Consider the following 17,785-nt stretch of genomic DNA (forward strand, 5'->3'; position numbering starts at 1 on the left):
TGTCAAGCACAAGGCTGACGAGGATGTGCGTAAGACCTCGCTTCTCTGTCGCTCGACACCCTTATACGTAATCGATAGGCCGTCACGGAGTCTCAGTCACTGAACTCAGCCCATACGAAGAAGTTGTGCAAGCAGTGTAGCAGGGCAGGCAGTGTAGCAAGGCAGGGGTTCGATAGTTGGTCAATCTAGCGAAGTTGGCTGGTATTTTCGACTTTGCGAGCATTTAGTATTCAAGCATATGCGTGAAGGTATCTGCTTACAAGGCCGCCAGAGCGCTGCTGTAAAACACAATACAAATGATGAGTTACGACTAGCCATCTGCCATAACTCAGTTCGCAGTACCATTCAGGAAGTCAGCGTATTCTGCTCGACATCAACCAAGCACATATGGTATCATCGACGTATGGTCGAAAGCATCAATGACCCTCGTCGTTCAGCTGAGAGAGCAGCATAACACTGCGATCGCGCTTGAGATAGAATGCAGATTTCCGAGTGGTGAAAAAGGGTGTTCGGTATTTCTCTCGAGAGTGAAGTTTCGCGGCGTACACGATCATCCTGTGGCTTTTATCAATAGTCGCTGGCTGAGAAGTATCGCCAGCTCAGTGAGGTGATGTCTCTCTATATGGAGACGGCAAGCCATCCGACATCAGTCATCGGAGATGTCGAAGCGGCGTGCCATCCCTTCGCCGGACCGAACATCGGAGAATCGATTGAACAGACAAACTCCACTCATAACTAGGACCTAATCATAACCTCACCTGGAACAGAGCCGGTGCACGTCTGGAACAAGCCAATGGCGGTGCAAGAATCCGGGGGAGGCGTTGAAATTGGGATCGCACTAAGGCATTCCAGCCTTCGTGGCCACGATCCGTGGGAATTCTCAACGTTGAACAGCCCCGACTCATTGGCAGCTGTCAGACGCGTTTCTTGTGACATAGAGGATGCACCGTCTGGAGACCATGGAATGGATCCCGCGTGATGCGCCCTACCCAACCTTCCTGGGTACTTGACCCCCTTCAACTTCGCACAAGGTGACGTTGGCGGTCAACATTGGGCGGGTCATGAGGCCAAGCATTGCCAGACGTGGCGGCGGAGTCGCACGGGACAGGCAGTTCTCTAGATGGTGATTGGCGTGGTGTTGAGGGCGGGATGGCGGAAGTTGTAAACGCGGTTGGGGTAGCGTGTCCCGCTTTAGGGAAGAATGCATCGATGGCGCTTCCAAGCTTATGAGGTTATTAGGATGTCTCTGCCAAAAGAAAAAAAAAAAAAACCAAAGTGGTGATCCGGCCAAGTGCCAGGTGACGCCATGCTGGACCCAGATCCAGCCGGGCCAGTTCACTCTGCATGGAGGCGCAGAAACTATGGAGAGCTTCCCCGCCCTGGGCCGGGGCTAGTTGCTTGAACGGTGAGCTTTTGATCTCGTGGAGGCCTGAGGGTGGTCTGTGAAGATGGTGAAAGATTGAATATATCGACGACGGTATAAAGAGAGGCTCTATTCTTGAGGCTTGTGTTCGAAGTTGTGAGCAAATCGACAGTGTCTTCGTGTATGCATCGACCAGGAACCAAGACAGCTTTCCCAGCAGCTTCCCCGGATCATCAGTGACGGCTGCCAGGTTGCAAAGACAGGAACAAGAGGAAAAAGGGGGCCGAAAACAGAGGTGATCCCTGTCATCGCATCGCTGATCGTCGATTTACAGTGCCCCTTGTGGTGCTGATTCGGGTGCCGTGGACCCATCTGGATTGCGTGCAAGTTGGGCCTCAGCGCGGGTTCCTCCACTGCGAGCGTGGCCGATGCGTCGTTGATCTGCAAGCCGGGCCAAAGAATCCAGCAATCGTCCATCCCGCAGGCTGGGCATCTGGGCATCTAGGCACAAGCGGGAAAGGGCGTCGTGACATAGTCTCCGAGAGGTAGACGGGCGGGCTTGGGCGGCACGGCGGCACGCTCGGGCGGTTGAGCGGATTGAAATCGGACTGAAAACCAAGGGACTCCGACCAATATTGGGCGGCTCTGCATCTCTCGGCGCATCAGAAATCGCAAAAACGAGGATCCGGGCAAACAAGCCGGGATAGCAGCAGCGGAAAGACGTGGGAAGCTTTGGGGTCTGGTGGTTCGAGTGTTTCCCCTCGCATCGACTTGCCCAGCAGAACAGGGTGGATGCCTTCACGGCGACAAGCTTGAGGTACGTGTTTCTGATTTTCTAGGTGTCTCTAAGGTGTATCGTAGTGTATCGCAGCGTATCGCATGGTTGGGGAGGGCGGCATTTGCAGGCAATCCCGCAACTGTCATCGGGGAGAGTTTGAGAGTTGTGAAAGGTGAGGCGAGGCGAGGGACAGTCGACGAATGGGAGGCCGTGGAAGCTGAAGCTCTGCCCAAGTTTTTGCTCATGCTAACCGAGGAAGGGAGGGGCCGACCAGACATCGAGACGTGGTTTCAAACAAGTCACCAATACTTGGGTTTGGTGCTGTCGCGATACGGAGATCCGAGTATTCGTCCCTCGTTCCGGGTTACTTGCTGTTGTGTTGTGAGGTGGTCTCTACGTTGCACCTCACAGGCTCACAGATAGTGTACTGTGTGTGTGTGTAGAGGTTGCCAGATCCACTCACGGACAGGCTCTGACTGAGCAAGAGCACATGGTTTTGCAGGAGACATCGGACACCGGACTTTCAACAAATCACCAATTGAGAGCCAGTGAGAGCGTGTGCACACTCACCTGGCAAGTCGGCAAGCGTGCATTCAAGACCATTTGAGAACAGACTTCATCTCAGGCGCACTTGCATCTCTTCTTTTTCATTCCTCTTCCTCTTTCCTGCATCCTGCGTTTGCCTTGGCATTTGTTTTTGCACTTTTCCTTCCCTTCTCACCTGCAGAAATCTGGAAGGAGAGACCAAAAAGATTAGAGACGAGAGACGAGACCAGACCAAGGGGTACGTACCCTTGTCGTCCTTTCCTTTCCCCCTTCCCCCTTCCTCCCCTTCCCGTCCTCCACTGCTCCTTCCTGCCCGCTGCCCACTGCCCAGTCATGCCAGTCACTACAGTCTCCAGGTCGGTAGTGGCTCCACTGCGGCACCTGCCTGCTCCTGCACTTGCACTTGCACTTGCACTTGCACTTGCGACTTCCAGGTTGAGGTGAGGTGCTCTGCCGGCTTGCCCTGTTGTCCCAGCTGCTTCGGAAGGAAACCCCCCTGCTCCTGCCTGCCCTTGCTCTTCCCTTACGTCAGGGGCCGCCTCACCCAGTCAGGGAAGGAAGGGACCTGCGTACCTGCGTCACGGACAGCGCATCCCAAGCAGAGGAAACACACAGTCGCAGTCACGCAGATTTGCACTTGCACTTGCACTCACTCGCTCTTGCTTGGACGGGGGCTAGAAACGTCCCATCCTGGGGCATTGAGAAACGCGACACACTTTCGAACCCTCTTCCACGGCTTCAATGCAACCCTTCTCTTCTTCTTTTCCAACCTTCCTCTTCCCTTCCTCTCCTGCTACCTGTCTGCATCTCTCCACCACCCGGCAGCTTCACATTGCCAATCACCACTACTTGCTGCCACGCGATCCATACAACCCACCGTATTACCTGCCCGCCGCCGCTCTGACATTGTTCCAGACCCCTCCAGATCATCATCTGTACCCCGATTCGCTGTCTTGACGCAACATCCTACCAAGTACACTACCACCATCCTACGACGAGACGGAAAGAAAAAATAGGGTCAATAAAGGGAGAGCTTCAGCTTAGCTCCCACACCACCCACTTTGTTCCTCCCCCCCTTTAAACGCGACGAATTATCGGCGGTTCAAAAATACCCGACGAAACAGGACCCCCAAAACTTCGGGAAGAACAGCACACATCGCACGAATTTAACATCTGTCTACTCATCTTACCGCCGCCAACTGCTATTTCCCACGTTTTGACGACCTCAATCCCTTTCGCATCAGCCACAATGGCTCTCCTCGACGCTGCTGCGCCGCCGGCGGGGGCCCGACACTTTTCGGCATGTCCATGAAGCAACTCTCCCTCATCACGGTACGCTCTAATCGGCTGTTCGCACCAAGCCTCGCGCAAAGGCTCCCCTCTGTATCGGCGAATACTGACAATGGCCTTGCTTTGTAGCTCACTTTCCAAAACTCGGCATTGATTCTGGTAAGCCTTCTTGTCGCTGCGATCTCTAGAAACCAGCGCTGATTGACTTGGCCGTGGTAGATCATGCACTACTCCCGCATCATGCCTCCTGTGGGCGATCACCGATACTTCACATCCACCGCAGTCTTCCTCAATGAGGTGATCAAGCTGTCCATTTGCTTGACCTGCTCCATTGCAGAGGTTTCGCGCACATTGGCACCGTCCACGCCCGCCACAGTAATTTTCGAGCAGATCTTCAACTCCGTTTTCTCGGGCGATGGCTGGAAGCTCGCAATTCCAGCGACACTATACACGCTACAAAATACACTGCAATACGTGGCTGTTGGAAATCTTGATGCTGTTCACTTCCAAGTGCTATACCAACTCAAGGTACGTAGTCATGGACTGATTACCCCCTCTCCAGAGGATCTACCGAAATTAATAGTGTCCTCGTCGCAGATTCTTACGACCGCCGTCTTCTCCGTTACGATGCTTCGCCGCGCGCTCGGTATGAAGCGCTGGATCTCTTTGATCATCCTGACCTTGGGCGTATCTATCGTCTCACTTCCCCAACCTTCGTCCGCAAGCCACGCCGAATCGACGTCCGCCAGTATCCTCCTGCACGACACCACAGACCATTTCTTTCCTCGCTCCGTGCACGAGCTTGGTCAAGCTGCCGAGGGTGCGGCGGAGGTGGCCCGTGAGCTCACCAAGCGCGCCGCGGACGGTCTTGCGGGCGTCGGCGGAGAAATCGTGAAGCGGTCGGCCTCGTATCAGGGTATCCAAGAGGACCAAGACCCGTCGCCGCTCATGAACTACTCGATTGGACTGACCGCCGTCCTCATCGCGGCCGTCGCCTCGGGTCTTGCCGGTGTTTACTTTGAGAAGATGCTCAAGGACTCGGGAACTCATGCCTCTGTGTGGACGCGCAACATCCAGCTATCGTTTTACTCGCTGTTCCCTGCTCTGGCAGGCGTTATCTTGATTGATGCTGAGGACATTGCCAAGCATGGTTTCTTTGATGGCTACAACTGGGTCGTATGGACCGCAATCGTATTCCAAGCTGTCGGCGGCGTGCTTGCGTCGTTGTGCATTAACTATGCCGACAACATTGCAAAGAATTTTGCTGCAAGTATCAGTATCGTTATCAGCTTTCTGTTCAGCGTTTGGTTCTTTAACTTTGAAGTCAATTTCTCCGTAAGTAAACTCCTGCAACCCGCCATGATTCTCAAGTCTGACAGTCTTAGTTTATCCTCGGTACTACTCTGGTTCTGGCCGCGACGTACATCTACAGCATTCCCGATCGCAAGGGCCGCCCGCCACCGATTACGATTGCGAGCTACGAGAAGGCAATGGTTGACCCGGCGTATACACCAGCCGTCACCGACGAAACCAAGCTTAACCTTGACCCGCTCGATGCGGTCCGCAGCATGGGACTTTCGACGTCTAGGCCATCGTCGCCTATGCTGCACCACCACCGAGCGCCATCAGCTAGGGGCAAGAACCGCGACGACTAATTCGCATCACATCGTCGCCTCAATGACGTCATTTTTAAATGTAGTAACATAAACTCGTTGACCGGAGTCAAGTTGGGGAGTCGGATGGGGGAGTACCATGACGAGCAACAAAAGGCTGGGTAATAAAAAGGATTGGAGGGGGGGGGGGGGCTCGTTTTTTGTGCACCTTTTTTTGTCTTCTCTTGGGTGGCATGCTCCGGAATATTTGGACATCGAGTCCTGGAATAGAGTCCGGCTTGCATGTGAGCAAACCACCCACACACCACACAGTATCATCAACAGCGATACCCGACTAGACCGCAAGGTCCAGGCAACGGTGCATTGTATATCTGAGGCCCCTGTTGGAGAGTCGAGAGCGCGAGTGTTTATATTGCAGAGACTAGTAGCTGCATGATGCGGACGAGCGGTACAGCGCTAGCCGTTCGGAGAATAAGAGATTCACATCGTTACGACTACGCTTTGCGTGAGTGCTTGGTGAAACGACCTGCGTAGTAGAGCAGCATACGACGAAAGCGAGATCGGTAAGACCATCTTAATACGCATCAGGCAAAGCTTCTTTCACGATGACAGCGAAGACATATCATCCGCACACATGAGACTACAGCGGTATTATTGTGCTATGCTGCCATTTGCATGTATGCATGGTCTCTAAGGTGCGCGTGTCAATTGCTGCTATACCATACCCTTGAAGCTCCTCGACAACTATTGACATCCCATCAGAAGCTCCCTACCAAAAACTGGCGTTCGATCACATACTTTCAACCACATTAGTCTAGACGGTTACCTCCCCTGTCACATAAGTCCCGGCAATCTCTTCACAACTTGCCCACACGAATATCTTCTCGCCCTTGGCTGCTCCAATAGAGAACACGAGTTCTTTACTCGGCATCAGGCTCTTGACTTTTCCCTTCCAGAAAAAGACCAGCCGGCCATCCGAGTTCTCAGCAGCCATCGTGACCCAAGGTGTCGTCTCTTTCCAGACTGGAGCCTCGCGATTCGAACAGCCTAGGATGGCGCGAACGATGACACCGTTGTCCGAGCCCTCGGAGCGTTTGGGTATGTCTACAGCAAGTACGAGGCGCGGAAAGTGTGCCAAGCTGCGTACAATCTTCTGACCAAAGGGCGGGTTCCGGGAGAGCACCCTCTCGATGTGAAAGAAGTCCATCTCAGCAAGCCGACGTACGGTCCTGACACCGTGCTCAACAAGTGAGACCATCTTTTTCGGCCCAATATCGGGTACCTGAAGTAGCTCTGTCGTCAGTCCCTCCTAGCTTTTGGACACGACGGCACGCCAGGTCTCGAGGGAGCGCCTCAGACCGACGGCGTCTTTCCGACAACCCATGATGTCGGCGCAGGCGCGTAGAACCTGGCCCAGAATCTTTACGATGCAGGGTTTGTCCGATAGGAGCTTCTGACGGGCCTGGAGGGAGAGTCGGTCGCCGTAGTCGCCGCCTGAGGCCTCGCACTGGGCGACGAGGAAGACCTTGTGCCAGGGCTTGGTCAGAGTCTCTTTCAAGGGCCAGCGGGTGGAGGGGTCGTTGTTGATGTGGGAGAAGGCAACTTTTTCCAGGGGATTGAAGGTGAAGGAGAGGAATTCTGTTGCGGAAGAGGCACAACGGAGGATCTCTTCGGGAGGCGGGCCGCGTGGAAGAGAAGCAAGTGCTCGGATTGTCGGAGAGGATAGGGCGTGACGGATCATTATTGCGTGGTGCTCTGGTGAGAGATCTGCTGTTGTTTTGAGATTCTTTGAGGCCTGTATGCTTTGCGAGGGTCGAGAAGCTGGTCTTGAGGCTAGAGGCTGAGAATTAGGGCCCTTGGAGGACGTTGGATTATGGGTAAGGAGGGGAGGCATTCTGAACGCTTTGGTGCTTGCTAATGCAGCTCGGCACGCTTGAGTTTGCTATGGGAGAAGAGTCGAAACCGATGCTAGGAGATTACACTGAGGTGAGGAGATGGAGGGAGAGGGAAGAGTTTAAAGGCACCTGACCAAGCCCTTCATCCCGAGACGATCCTGGAGAGGCATCTAGCATCCCTCCTTCCTCGGGCATTTGAGGCTCTGTAGCTGCCCAGGCACCTAGGTAGGTACCAAAGACTTATGGTGATGGTGAGGCAGGTGTGTTTCATGCTTGCTCAAGTCTGCTCTTACCACTCTCAAGCTGCCTTCTCACGTGGTACTTTAGATACCTACCTACAGTACCTTAGGCAAGGTAGCACCTGCCTCGAGGACCACATTACACACGAGGAGTGTTACTTCCTTCCACACCGAAGACGAGTCTCGCAATGCGGCTGATTCGAACCAAAATGACGGAAGAAGCAAGTTGTCAGCCTCTCACGGGGTAACACGATGCCCGCTTACACTTTAGCACAGCATATTGTTAACATTCGTCCGCCAGAGCCTTGCTTACCTACCCTCCCCAACCTATCTTACACCAAAGGTATACTACGATGCAAGTAAGCAAGGTAGCACAACACTTCCTTCCATGCACTTGCTGCTCAGGTGCAAAGTAAGGTAAGCGCCAAAGACTCTGGTGGGGAAACGGAACTGGCCGGGGCTCAGCCGGCACTTGCGATCTGCGGCCCGGGTTGACGCCGGCAGTCCCCGCAGTGGGAGTGGATCCTCAGCAAGGTACCGATACCTTAGCCGTAATCCTGCACTAACACTCACCTAAAGTTCTGCACCTTATTCAGCTCTCCCTTGCACAGCTGAACTACGCTCTGACTGGCTCGACTGGCGTGACGTGACTGGTTCGGTGACTTGTTTCCTATGAGGAAAGAATCGTCAGTTACCTTAGGCTATTTGTCTGGCCCCGAGTCTCGCACCCAAATGTCGAGTGACGAAGCTTTACCTCGCACATTCAAGGTTTTGTGAGACGGGGGAATGACGTCGAGTGACACATGCACCAAGATAGTGGACCCGAGTGAGACAGGGCGCGTTCGTGCAACGGCATGTAAGTCAACAAACGCGACGCCACGACAAACGCTCCGGGGACCTTCCAACCTCCAGGAAAGGTTTTCTTGATCTGACGTCTCGCCTCCCATCGACTCTTCTGACTTGTGCCACATTTCTGTCTCCAGATCGTTTACCAAGGTACACGTCCCCTGGACAAGAACACCTGGTCACGGCATGTGGGTGGCACCCGCTGCGCCCCAGTCCCGCGCCTAGGTATCTAGAGCTCTTATCTTATCGGTACCTTGGTCGTCATCTGGTCGCTTTCGCATTAGGTTGTTTATCACTGCTTCCACTGCTTCAACTCCGGCTCTTTAGTTCTTGATCTAAGTACCTTTCGCACCTCGCAGACCTTGAAGTACGGCATTCAAGCCGCCAGTGACAACTTGAATACACGATTCTTTGGTCTCTCCAGGTCAAGGCACCTTCTCTACCCCGCGGCTTACTCAGGAAAGCCCATGATGGATTCGTGATGGAGAAGTGGGTTGTCCGACGTGAAGAGGGGTACCATTAAGTACGAATGCCGGCCCAATTGGGACAGCTCTGGCCCCCCGTCACGCAATCATATTGGCCTTCGGACGACAGCTGCATCGCCATGTCTTGGCCTTCTCTGTTCTGATAGGACCAGCCAAAGCTGCCGGCGATAAGACAACTGGTCCCAGGAAGGTTGCATTGCATGGCTGCCTCTTCAAGGCTGAGCAACAACACCAACTGCCCTGGCGCATACAGACAGACAACTGGATCCAATACCCAAACTTGGAAACCTGCACTTGCCTCATTCTCAACCCGGCGTTTTCACCAAGTCTCATAGTGATACACGGCAGGCAACAGAAAGGCAGGCAGACACCAGGCCACCTTTCCTCACCTTCCTCCACTTAACTCCTCACCGAGCTGTTGCCCATAAGAGGCCATCCTCCCCGACGTCCCCCATGCCTTCTTACTTCTCGTCTTCTCTCATCCTCTCTCAACCTCTAACATTCCACACTTCTTCTCTTGACATCCTCTAAACTTCAACTCCACACCCTCTACCAGAGTCTTTTCGCCAGGACATTCACTGACTATCCCGTCTTCCAACATCAACTTTGTTACTACCTAGTCATTCATAATGGCCGATCACATGTGCTACGTCGTGCCTCCCCACCTGCTCAAGGCCATCGCCGACGCCGAGTGCAACAGCGAGCACACGCGTCATGCCGCGAGACAGGCTTTGAACCTCCGCGAGCAGTTCACCACCCGCCGTGCCGAGCGCCTCGCCATCCTTGGTGGTCCCCGCGCCCAGCGTCACCAGCTCTCTTCCCACTCCCGCCCTTCCATCGTCCCTGATATCTTGCTCCAGCACATTGCCGATTCAACGGATGTCGACGACGACACCAGAGCCTGCGCCAAGAGGGATCTTGACCACATAAGAGGTGTTCAACAAAAGGTTCAACAGGTCCAGCAGGGCGAAGTCGGGGGTCCACAGGACCAGGTCACCCTTGCTGCCACTGCCGGCAAGAAGGATCCCAAGGATGATAAGTTCTACCGCGCCATCTATGACGCCAAGAACACCGAGAACGAGAGCAAGCTGCCTGGTGACGTGGTTCGCGTAGAGGGCCAGAAAGCCGTCGACGACAAGGCGGTCAACAATGCGTTTGACAATGTTGGCGAGGTACTGAAGATGTACAAGGAGAAGTTCAACTGGATTTCTATCGACAACAAGAACATGCATGTCATCAGTTCCGTCCATTTCGGTCAGAAGTACGAGAACGCATGTAAGTACTTTCGTCCTTCCGCGTGTTTTTGGAACTTTTAGGGATACACTAACAGCAAACGATAGTCTGGGACCCAGAGCGTATGCAGATGGTGTTCGGAGACGGCGGAGAGTTCCTGAGTAACTTCACTGGTACCATCGACGTCATCGGCCACGAACTCACCCACGCTGTGACTGAGCACACCAGTCCTCTGGACTACCAGGGAATGAGCGGAGCTCTCAATGAGCACGTTTCCGACGTTTTCGGCATCATTGTGAAGCAGATTGTCGAAAAGGAGGATGCCGGTTAGTTGAAGATGCCCATCATGGCGTTGAAATTACTGACAATCTGTATAGAGAATGCCGACTGGCTCATTGGCGAAGGCTGCATCATGCCCGGTGTCAAGGGCGTTGCTCTCCGCAGCATGAAAGAGCCCGGCACTGCCTACGATGACCCGCGATTCGGAAAGGATCCTCAGCCAGCCCATTTCAAGGACTACGTTCCTACTTTCGAGGACAACGGTGGTGTCCACATTTACTCGGGCATTCCGAACAAGGCTTTCTATCTTGCGGCGAAGGGCTTTGGTGGTTTCTCGTACGAGAAGGCCGGTCCCATCTGGTGGAAGACCATGAACTCGGGCCGTGTTCCTCCCAAGTGCACGTTCATCCAGTTTGCCGATGTGACCACGGAGATCGCGGAGGAACTGTATGGAGATGAGGCAGGCAAGATCGTGAGGGATGCCTGGAACGAGGTGGGCGTGACCAGAAAGGGCAATTAGGAACCAAAGCTGCCGGCTGGCTGCAAGCCCATGTAGTGGGATGTTGGGGACAGTTCTTCCAGTCTTTCCAATGAGTAACCCACGAGTATGTCTACGTAGGAACAAAGTCACCTAGAACCTAGCAAAATCGTTTTCTCGCTCCGCTGCACCAAGTTGTTCGACTCCCATGATTCCCTCGGTGATTCGATCGAACCAAGCCACAAATGCCATCTCATGTTTGAGGAATAACTCTCATGTCGCGGAGTAGATTGATCATCTCGCCCCTGTGTCAGTTGTCGCCAACGAGGCAGGCATATATTTCGTGGCTGTCACCTTCACATTGCATCTGGACATTTAGAGTGTGTTGAAACCGGCAACTTATATCTACAGAACCAGGTGGCCAAGGGCCTTGTCTGATGCCTTGAGAGAGAAAAGTATTTACATGAATTCCGTACTTCTTCCTAGTACTTTCCAGCCGGGGACGCAAACATCCCACGGCCGGCAGCGCTGAATGCAGCAATTCTCACACCACTATTAAGGACAACTAATAACTTAGAAAGAAAGGGTCTGGCCGGCGGAGGCGACGACGGAGGCCTTGACCTTGGCAGAGCCAAGCTTGGAGTAGGAGTAGTCGGGCTTGGAGAAGGTGCCGGCAGGGGCGTCGTTGGTGGAGCCACCGAGGTCGACGTCGGAGACGGTAGCGTAGCCGGTGGTCTTGGAGTCGAGGAAGGTGATGGCCTTCTTGACGGAGGAGAAGACGGAGGACTCGACGAGGACCTGGGCGCCCATGCGGGTGTTGACACCGGAGGTCTCAATGTTCTCCTCGTAGTTGTTGAAGATGTGGACGTTTCCGAAGCGGACGGAGGGGACACGGGAGCCAATGTTCTTCCAGTAGTTGTTGGCGTAGGTGACGTAGAGCTTGCCAGTGTCCTCGGCCGAGTTGGAGTCGGAGTGGCCGACGAGGGAGCCCTTGTAGTGGTCGTGGAGGTAGGTGTTGGAGACGGTCACGGCCATGGAGGCGTGGGTGATGTCGAGGAGACCGTCGTAGTAGTCCTTGCCGTTGTCACGGTCGGAGGAGAGCTCGCAGTGGTCGACCCAGACCTTGGAGGAGGCCTGGATGCCGATGGCGTCGCCGTTGTCCGCGAGGACCTTGCTGATCTTCATGTTGCGGACGATGACGTTCTCCTGCTTGTTGATGTACAAACCGACACCGGTGAGGGAGGAGCCCTTGGCACCGATGATGGACTTGTTGGAGCCGACCTTGACCTTGGTGGCGCCGGTGATGGCGCCCTTGACGACGATGACGGCCTTGTCGGAGGAGGTGGCGGCAGCGGTGAACTGGGCCAGGGTGGAGACGGTGGTGGTGGTACCGCCGGAGCCACCGGTGGTGCCGGCGCCGTAGCCGACGTCGCAGGCGTCAGTGATGGTGGCGCGCTTCTCGACGGCACGGGGGTCGACAGCGTTACCGCCGACGACGGTGGGGGTCGGGGTGGCGTTGGCCAGAGCAGCCAGGACGGCGATGGAGGAGGCGAGAGAGAACTTCATCTTGACTTCTTTTCGTGAATAAGCTGGAGGTGCTAGTTGTGTGGTTGATTGATAGTGGTTTGTAAGAGAGAATGGGGTTGACGATCTACGTCGAACGAAGGTATTGACAGTGAGGTTACTGAGAGAACGAATGCAAAGAGCGCGAAAGAGCTGAAGGACTGAAGAAGTTGGAAGTGAAGCGGGATGAAGATCGGAAGGGTAAGTGAGTATGAGGCCGGAGGAGGATGGTTCTTAAGTATTCAGAGCCAAGACATCTCTTGGCTAAGCTTCTGTTGCCAAGGGCCAAGACCCTTTCCTTTGGGCTCTTCTGGAGAAACTCGAGCAGCCCTTGTCCTGCAGTACTGCAGTACTGTTCATCTCTTCCTTCTCTGGTCCAGGTCTAGGAGACTCCTGGAGGGGGTGATGGCTTGCGTACGCGTGCGCATCTTGGCATATCCCTGGTCTTGGCGAGGATCATGGTGGTATCAGAGGCTACGAGCGGGACCCAGGCCGAAGAGTAAGGTAAGGTAGGAGGAGGCTCTCGACGCTTTGGGGCTTGGCACTTGCGTGGTGCCTTGCCTGGGCCTGGACAGACTGGGCCACATGTTGGGAGGTCCTTGGCGGAGGGAGAGAGAGAGAGAGTCGTGATGGGTGCATTCGTGGGTGGAGAAACATCTAGAGAGGGGGAGGGGTGTACGTGTGTGTGGGCTTTACACCAAGGTGGGATATAGAGACTACGGGATAGAGTACATTCATTGATCACGCTGCTCATCGCGTCAGGCGCAGGGATGATGGAGAAGGTTGGCGGTACGAAATACACTACGGATACATAGGGCGGGAAAGGGACAAAACACGACAGAGCTTGTAGTATATTGGACATCAACCTGAAAAGGAAGCAGTGGGCAGAGTAAAAGACCCAAAAAGGTACATGCCGGTTGCTACATAGCAGCATGAAGCACGGGCGGCCCATTGTCACGGTGGCAGTGAAGCGGTACCCGGGTGCCCGCGATCTCGAACTTGGAAATCGCACGAATAGACGGGACGGAAAGCCTAAAGAGGTCGACCATGTGGTGTCACTGGTGTGCCTGGTGGTGGGTGTGGCACGAGCTGAGAGATGGTGGTTCGTTTGTTTAGGGGAAACGCAGGCCAGGAGGTGTTTGGTCGATATTCCGCCAAGACACGAACTAAGCCAGTAAGAGCGAGTTGACGTTTGGAAACGAGCCAGGGTATATAGAGGGATGTGGGCTTCGAAATGAAGCCAGGGGATGATTGATGGGATGAAAAAAAAAAAGAGACGAAGGCGGACGACATGTCGCAGGGGTGGTGTGGAGAAGAAGAGAACATGGAGCCATGATGGAGGGAGTCCGAGAATATGGGATGGGGTTGTAGGTATCATTGTGAGAAGGGTACTCCGTAGACTAGAAGGACTTCGATGATGATTCCTTCTCTTCTGTATGATCCAGTGATCCACGGATACCTCTTCGGCTCTTCCTGTTCACGGATCAGAGTACGGCAAAAGGGGTGAAGAGAAGGAGGACGGGGGGCCACTGGGCATCGGATCAGGCCCAGTACCATGGGTGGAGTTGTCAACCATCGGAAGAGCCTCAACACTGGTTCCCCGGAGACGACGTCAGTTACCCGGGTCCAGGGCATCAAGTCAGTATTTTCGGACAAAAGCAGAAGAAGAAAGCGCACTCGAGGCCTTCGTACGGAGTAGATGGGTCCCTTCAATTACGGCAGTCGCTCAATAGTGTGGGATGAGCAAGTTTGGGTCCGAAAGGGGGGATGGAGGCAGAAAAAAAAGGATACAGAGAAGGAAAAAAACGTGAATAGGTGGGCAGAATTTCAGGACTTGCCCCCCATATTCTGCAGGTTTGCGGGCGCGGTTACCCTTTTTTCCTCCTAGGTTTTTCCCAGACGAATTCACCGACGGAGTTGAACAATCGTCAACTCCCACTTACCGCAGGGTCCAGTTGTTTAATCGATTTGGTGTGTTCCGGGAATGGACAGAAGGAGACCGTAAGACGAGGGCGCTAGCTGGAATGAGGAAGTCATGTCGTCTGTTGTCAAGGGCTTGAAGGCGCCAGGGGAGGGGGCGTGTGGTCGTTTACGTTGGTTCCCTTTTTCGTCCAGTCGTTCCCATGTTCGGAGGCAGACCCGTCAACCGGAGGCCGGAGGATCATGGGATGGGTTCATCGTCTACGCAAATGGGACACTGGAGAGAGAGAGAGAGAGCAAATTCTGGGTCGTTGTCGTTGTCGTTGGGTCGGCGGCTCGGGGGTCAACCGACCGGGGAGGGGAGCATGTTCAGGGATACCGAACGGGAATGGCTCGAGTGGGGTTCATGGTCCCGGCGTATATTAAATTTAAAATCAGGTAGAGTTGTGGGGGCAAGGATCTGTCTCAGATAAGGTATTTCTCCGTCACCTAGCGTCAACTCGTGGCGAGCTTGACTCTTCACTTCAGTATTGACTGCTGATTCTTGAGTGTTGTTGTTACGCGGAAGCTCTCACGACAGCTGACAGAGTCATGCTGGTGGCGCTTCACAACTAGCCAACTCCCTGATAGCTTCACAAGGCTTTACGCCGGTACTATCTGAACACCAAAAGCACTTCAGCCAACACATGACAGATGGAAGCTCGTCCCTGCGTCTTATGCCCGGGCCATCTCAGAAGCTTCAGGTTCAGGTTGTCGCACCAGTCAGCACGCCTCTCTGTCTCTCTACTCTGCATAGTCTGCGGCGAGGATGCGTGGGATATGCAGGCTGTCACTCCCGTCATTCAACTGCCAGATTGTCAGTCAACCCTGCCCGCCGGAGCGTGGCGCTTATTGTCCGCAGCAGCCCGCATTTACGCAAGCACTGCAAGCAAGGCCTACGGAATGCCCAGTTGGGATACACTCCCCCCGCTTCCTTTTTCTGCCTGCCACGCCTGCTCAGCAGTGCCAGCAGTCAGGCCAGCAGTTTTGTGACTTGTCGTCAGTGGTCATAGCAGACTACTCCGTACTGAGAGTCGGAGACATGCAGGTTCTTTCTCCCTAAATCAACCAGATCGTGGAGAACACAGTGGAGCTCTTCACGGGATTACAGGAGATTTTTCTTTGCTCCTCCCCCCTTTTCACCCCCTTCTTGGATGCTGCCAGGTCAACTGATCTTGCTGGAGAAAAGAGCGCGGAGACCTGTCAGGTAGTGAACTGCCGGGTCTAACCTCCATAGAAGATGTCGGACTATGGGAAAGCTTTGATGTCGTGAACTATGTGTCGGAGCCGAAAACCAGAAACCCGGACTCGGTCCCCGGATCCTAATATCATAATTTGGGTTTACTATTCCTCTTGGTAGGTGCCTCAAACTGCTTCGATAGCTTACAGCTATGAATCAATAGCAATTGAGTTCAGCAAAGCCAGAGAAACACCAGCAACCACGTTTTTCTTGCTCCCTCTTCCCGGGTCTGGGCACTGGCCTTGTCGGACGCGCAGGCTACGGCTGGGGCCCTCGGTTTGCTTGGCGTGTTCCGCACCATTGGGGTGTACGCACCCCTATTTTCTATTGTCATTCGCCACGATTTGTTAATATGGCCAGCAGTCCTGTTTCAACCCCGAGTTGTTGGACATGGGCGGCGGCCCGGAGATTGGTGTAGGAAAGTCGCATATTGCACAATACTTTTATTGAGTACCAAGCCTTTTTGATTTCGAGAACGAACTCCAAAGGGAGGGAAGAGGTGCGTGGCCTGGGCTCTCTCCAAGTCTTGGGACTTTGGAAAGCGGCAGAGAAATGTCACCTCTATTTCTTGGCTTCCGCGAGGGCTGGATTTCTGATTCTGGAATGGGGTGTGACTACCATCGATCACTGATATCTGGAGTTTGACTTGCTGAGCATCCTATTGCGGCAGTCTAACAGCATACTGAAAGCCGTTCGTTCCGTTCTCCGATGCTTATTTTGACATTGCCGTTCATGATCTCTCGTCTTTGAAGCCGTCCGTTCCGTTTTCCCGATGTCGTCTTCTTCCTGGCGGCTACCTTAAATTTCTAGCGCCTCAAAACCTTGACTTTTCGACGTTTTGGCGCTGGAGCTGCCAATTTTGGAACGGAATGGAAGTCGTCGGCGCGTACCCGGATTGTTCCCTGAAATGGATTTCGCTGCTGCGGGCTCCCCCTGACAATGGACGGGGTCGAGGCGTGTGTCCATCTCGAAAGAAAGACGGGACCCCTTACGTCGGGAGGGTCTTCATAGCAGTCCCTCACCCTCGGATGGGCGCAACAGCACACGGACCCAGGTCGAGTTCGAACCCCACCGGCCGATCCTGACCGCTGAGCGAGGCGGCGTACTTCGGACGATGGACAGACAGATGTTCTCCGGGGAATCGGGGTGAAGTCTCTTGGTTACACTGAAGAGTGACAGGTAACCTGAAGTTGCTGTCTTTGGGCTGTTCACTGCTACAAGCCGGTGGGAGGTGGTTTCTCTCTACTGCATTGTTGGTAACTGCGCTCAGAGTCCACGAATAAGAATAAGGTCGCCAGAGTAGTCTAAAGCAGGGCAGATCATGGATATGCACTACTACGGACAAGAACAGGGCCACCAGTCAGAACATTGTATGTTGACGTAGAGAGGTAGAGTGGTAGACTCGTTGGTGAAACTTGCGTAGATTGTTGCTAATTGGCGACTCAATGGAAACTCCCCACTCCCTCTGCGCTCCTTTACTCATCGTCTCCAGCAATCATTTGCGCTTCCATGCGTCGCCCTGGTCTCATGGTCTGAGCCCTGCACAATGTGACAATATATCTTTAACAGTGTCTGTATTCGTACCTCAATCTCTACGTAAGGTGGTAAAGTGACGAGGTAGAGGGTCAAAATTGCTGTGCTATCATTGACGGGAAACCCAAAACGTGTCTAATTAACTTCGTGCTCCCGTCCCCCCCTCTTTCTTGTACTTTGTAAGCCAAACCCACACCGATCAGCGCATTTGCCTTCTTTTAGGTGGGATTTCCAAGTCTCCAACAAATGGATTTCCACATCGCAATGGCAGTCTTCTGCGCAAAGTGTATCCGTAGATGCCATGTCGTCGTTCCCACCACTCACTCAGCCTTCTCACTGTAAATCGACAATGCCAAGAGACGTTGCCAAGACGGTTATCTCGGAGAGTTGGCAGTTTCCAACCCTGGGCTCCCAAGACTTTTCAAAGGGCTGTTCTTGGGAGAGC

The 17,785-nt window shown here is 53.9% G+C and overlaps 5 protein-coding genes across 5 annotated transcripts; 2 read left to right on the forward strand and 3 right to left on the reverse strand.

The window, feature by feature from the left end:
* Positions 1-3,996: 3,996 nt before the first annotated feature.
* On the forward strand, positions 3,997-5,806 carry BDZ83DRAFT_628918 (nucleotide-sugar transporter). The gene is made up of 4 exons (XM_060508735.1): positions 3,997-4,136; positions 4,197-4,505; positions 4,575-5,312; positions 5,363-5,806. The coding sequence occupies exons 2-4, from the start codon at positions 4,200-4,202 to the stop codon at positions 5,630-5,632; spliced, it is 1,314 nt and encodes a 437-aa protein (XP_060362591.1). The 5' UTR covers positions 3,997-4,136; positions 4,197-4,199; the 3' UTR covers positions 5,633-5,806.
* Positions 5,807-6,404: 598 nt separating this feature from the next.
* On the reverse strand, positions 6,405-7,859 carry BDZ83DRAFT_783443 (uncharacterized protein; the record flags this gene model as incomplete). The annotated part of the gene is made up of 2 exons (XM_060515588.1): positions 6,915-7,859; positions 6,405-6,872 (listed from the first exon to the last, which is right to left on the reverse strand). Exons 1-2 carry the CDS (start codon positions 7,482-7,484, stop codon positions 6,405-6,407), a joined length of 1,038 nt encoding a protein of 345 aa, XP_060362592.1. The 5' UTR covers positions 7,485-7,859.
* A 1,837-nt stretch (positions 7,860-9,696) lies between these two features.
* On the forward strand, positions 9,697-11,087 carry BDZ83DRAFT_582797 (metalloprotease; the record flags this gene model as incomplete). The annotated part of the gene is made up of 3 exons (XM_060505586.1): positions 9,697-10,330; positions 10,396-10,614; positions 10,666-11,087. 3 exons carry the CDS (start codon positions 9,697-9,699, stop codon positions 11,085-11,087), a joined length of 1,275 nt encoding a protein of 424 aa, XP_060362593.1.
* Positions 11,088-11,429: 342 nt separating this feature from the next.
* BDZ83DRAFT_628922 (pectin lyase fold/virulence factor) lies at positions 11,430-12,607 on the reverse strand. The gene has a single exon (XM_060508736.1). The coding sequence runs from the start codon at positions 12,228-12,230 to the stop codon at positions 11,619-11,621; it is 612 nt and encodes a 203-aa protein (XP_060362594.1). The 5' UTR covers positions 12,231-12,607; the 3' UTR covers positions 11,430-11,618.
* Positions 12,608-12,824: 217 nt separating this feature from the next.
* BDZ83DRAFT_418584 (uncharacterized protein) lies at positions 12,825-13,620 on the reverse strand. Its single transcript, XM_060502966.1, has one exon. The coding sequence runs from the start codon at positions 13,558-13,560 to the stop codon at positions 12,991-12,993; it is 570 nt and encodes a 189-aa protein (XP_060362595.1). The 5' UTR covers positions 13,561-13,620; the 3' UTR covers positions 12,825-12,990.
* Between the last annotated feature and the right edge of the window lie 4,165 nt (positions 13,621-17,785).

This window comes from Colletotrichum acutatum (assembly GCF_030867785.1).
Source record: "Colletotrichum acutatum strain CBS 112980 chromosome Unknown BDZ83scaffold_78, whole genome shotgun sequence".
Taxonomy (NCBI): domain Eukaryota; kingdom Fungi; phylum Ascomycota; class Sordariomycetes; order Glomerellales; family Glomerellaceae; genus Colletotrichum; species Colletotrichum acutatum.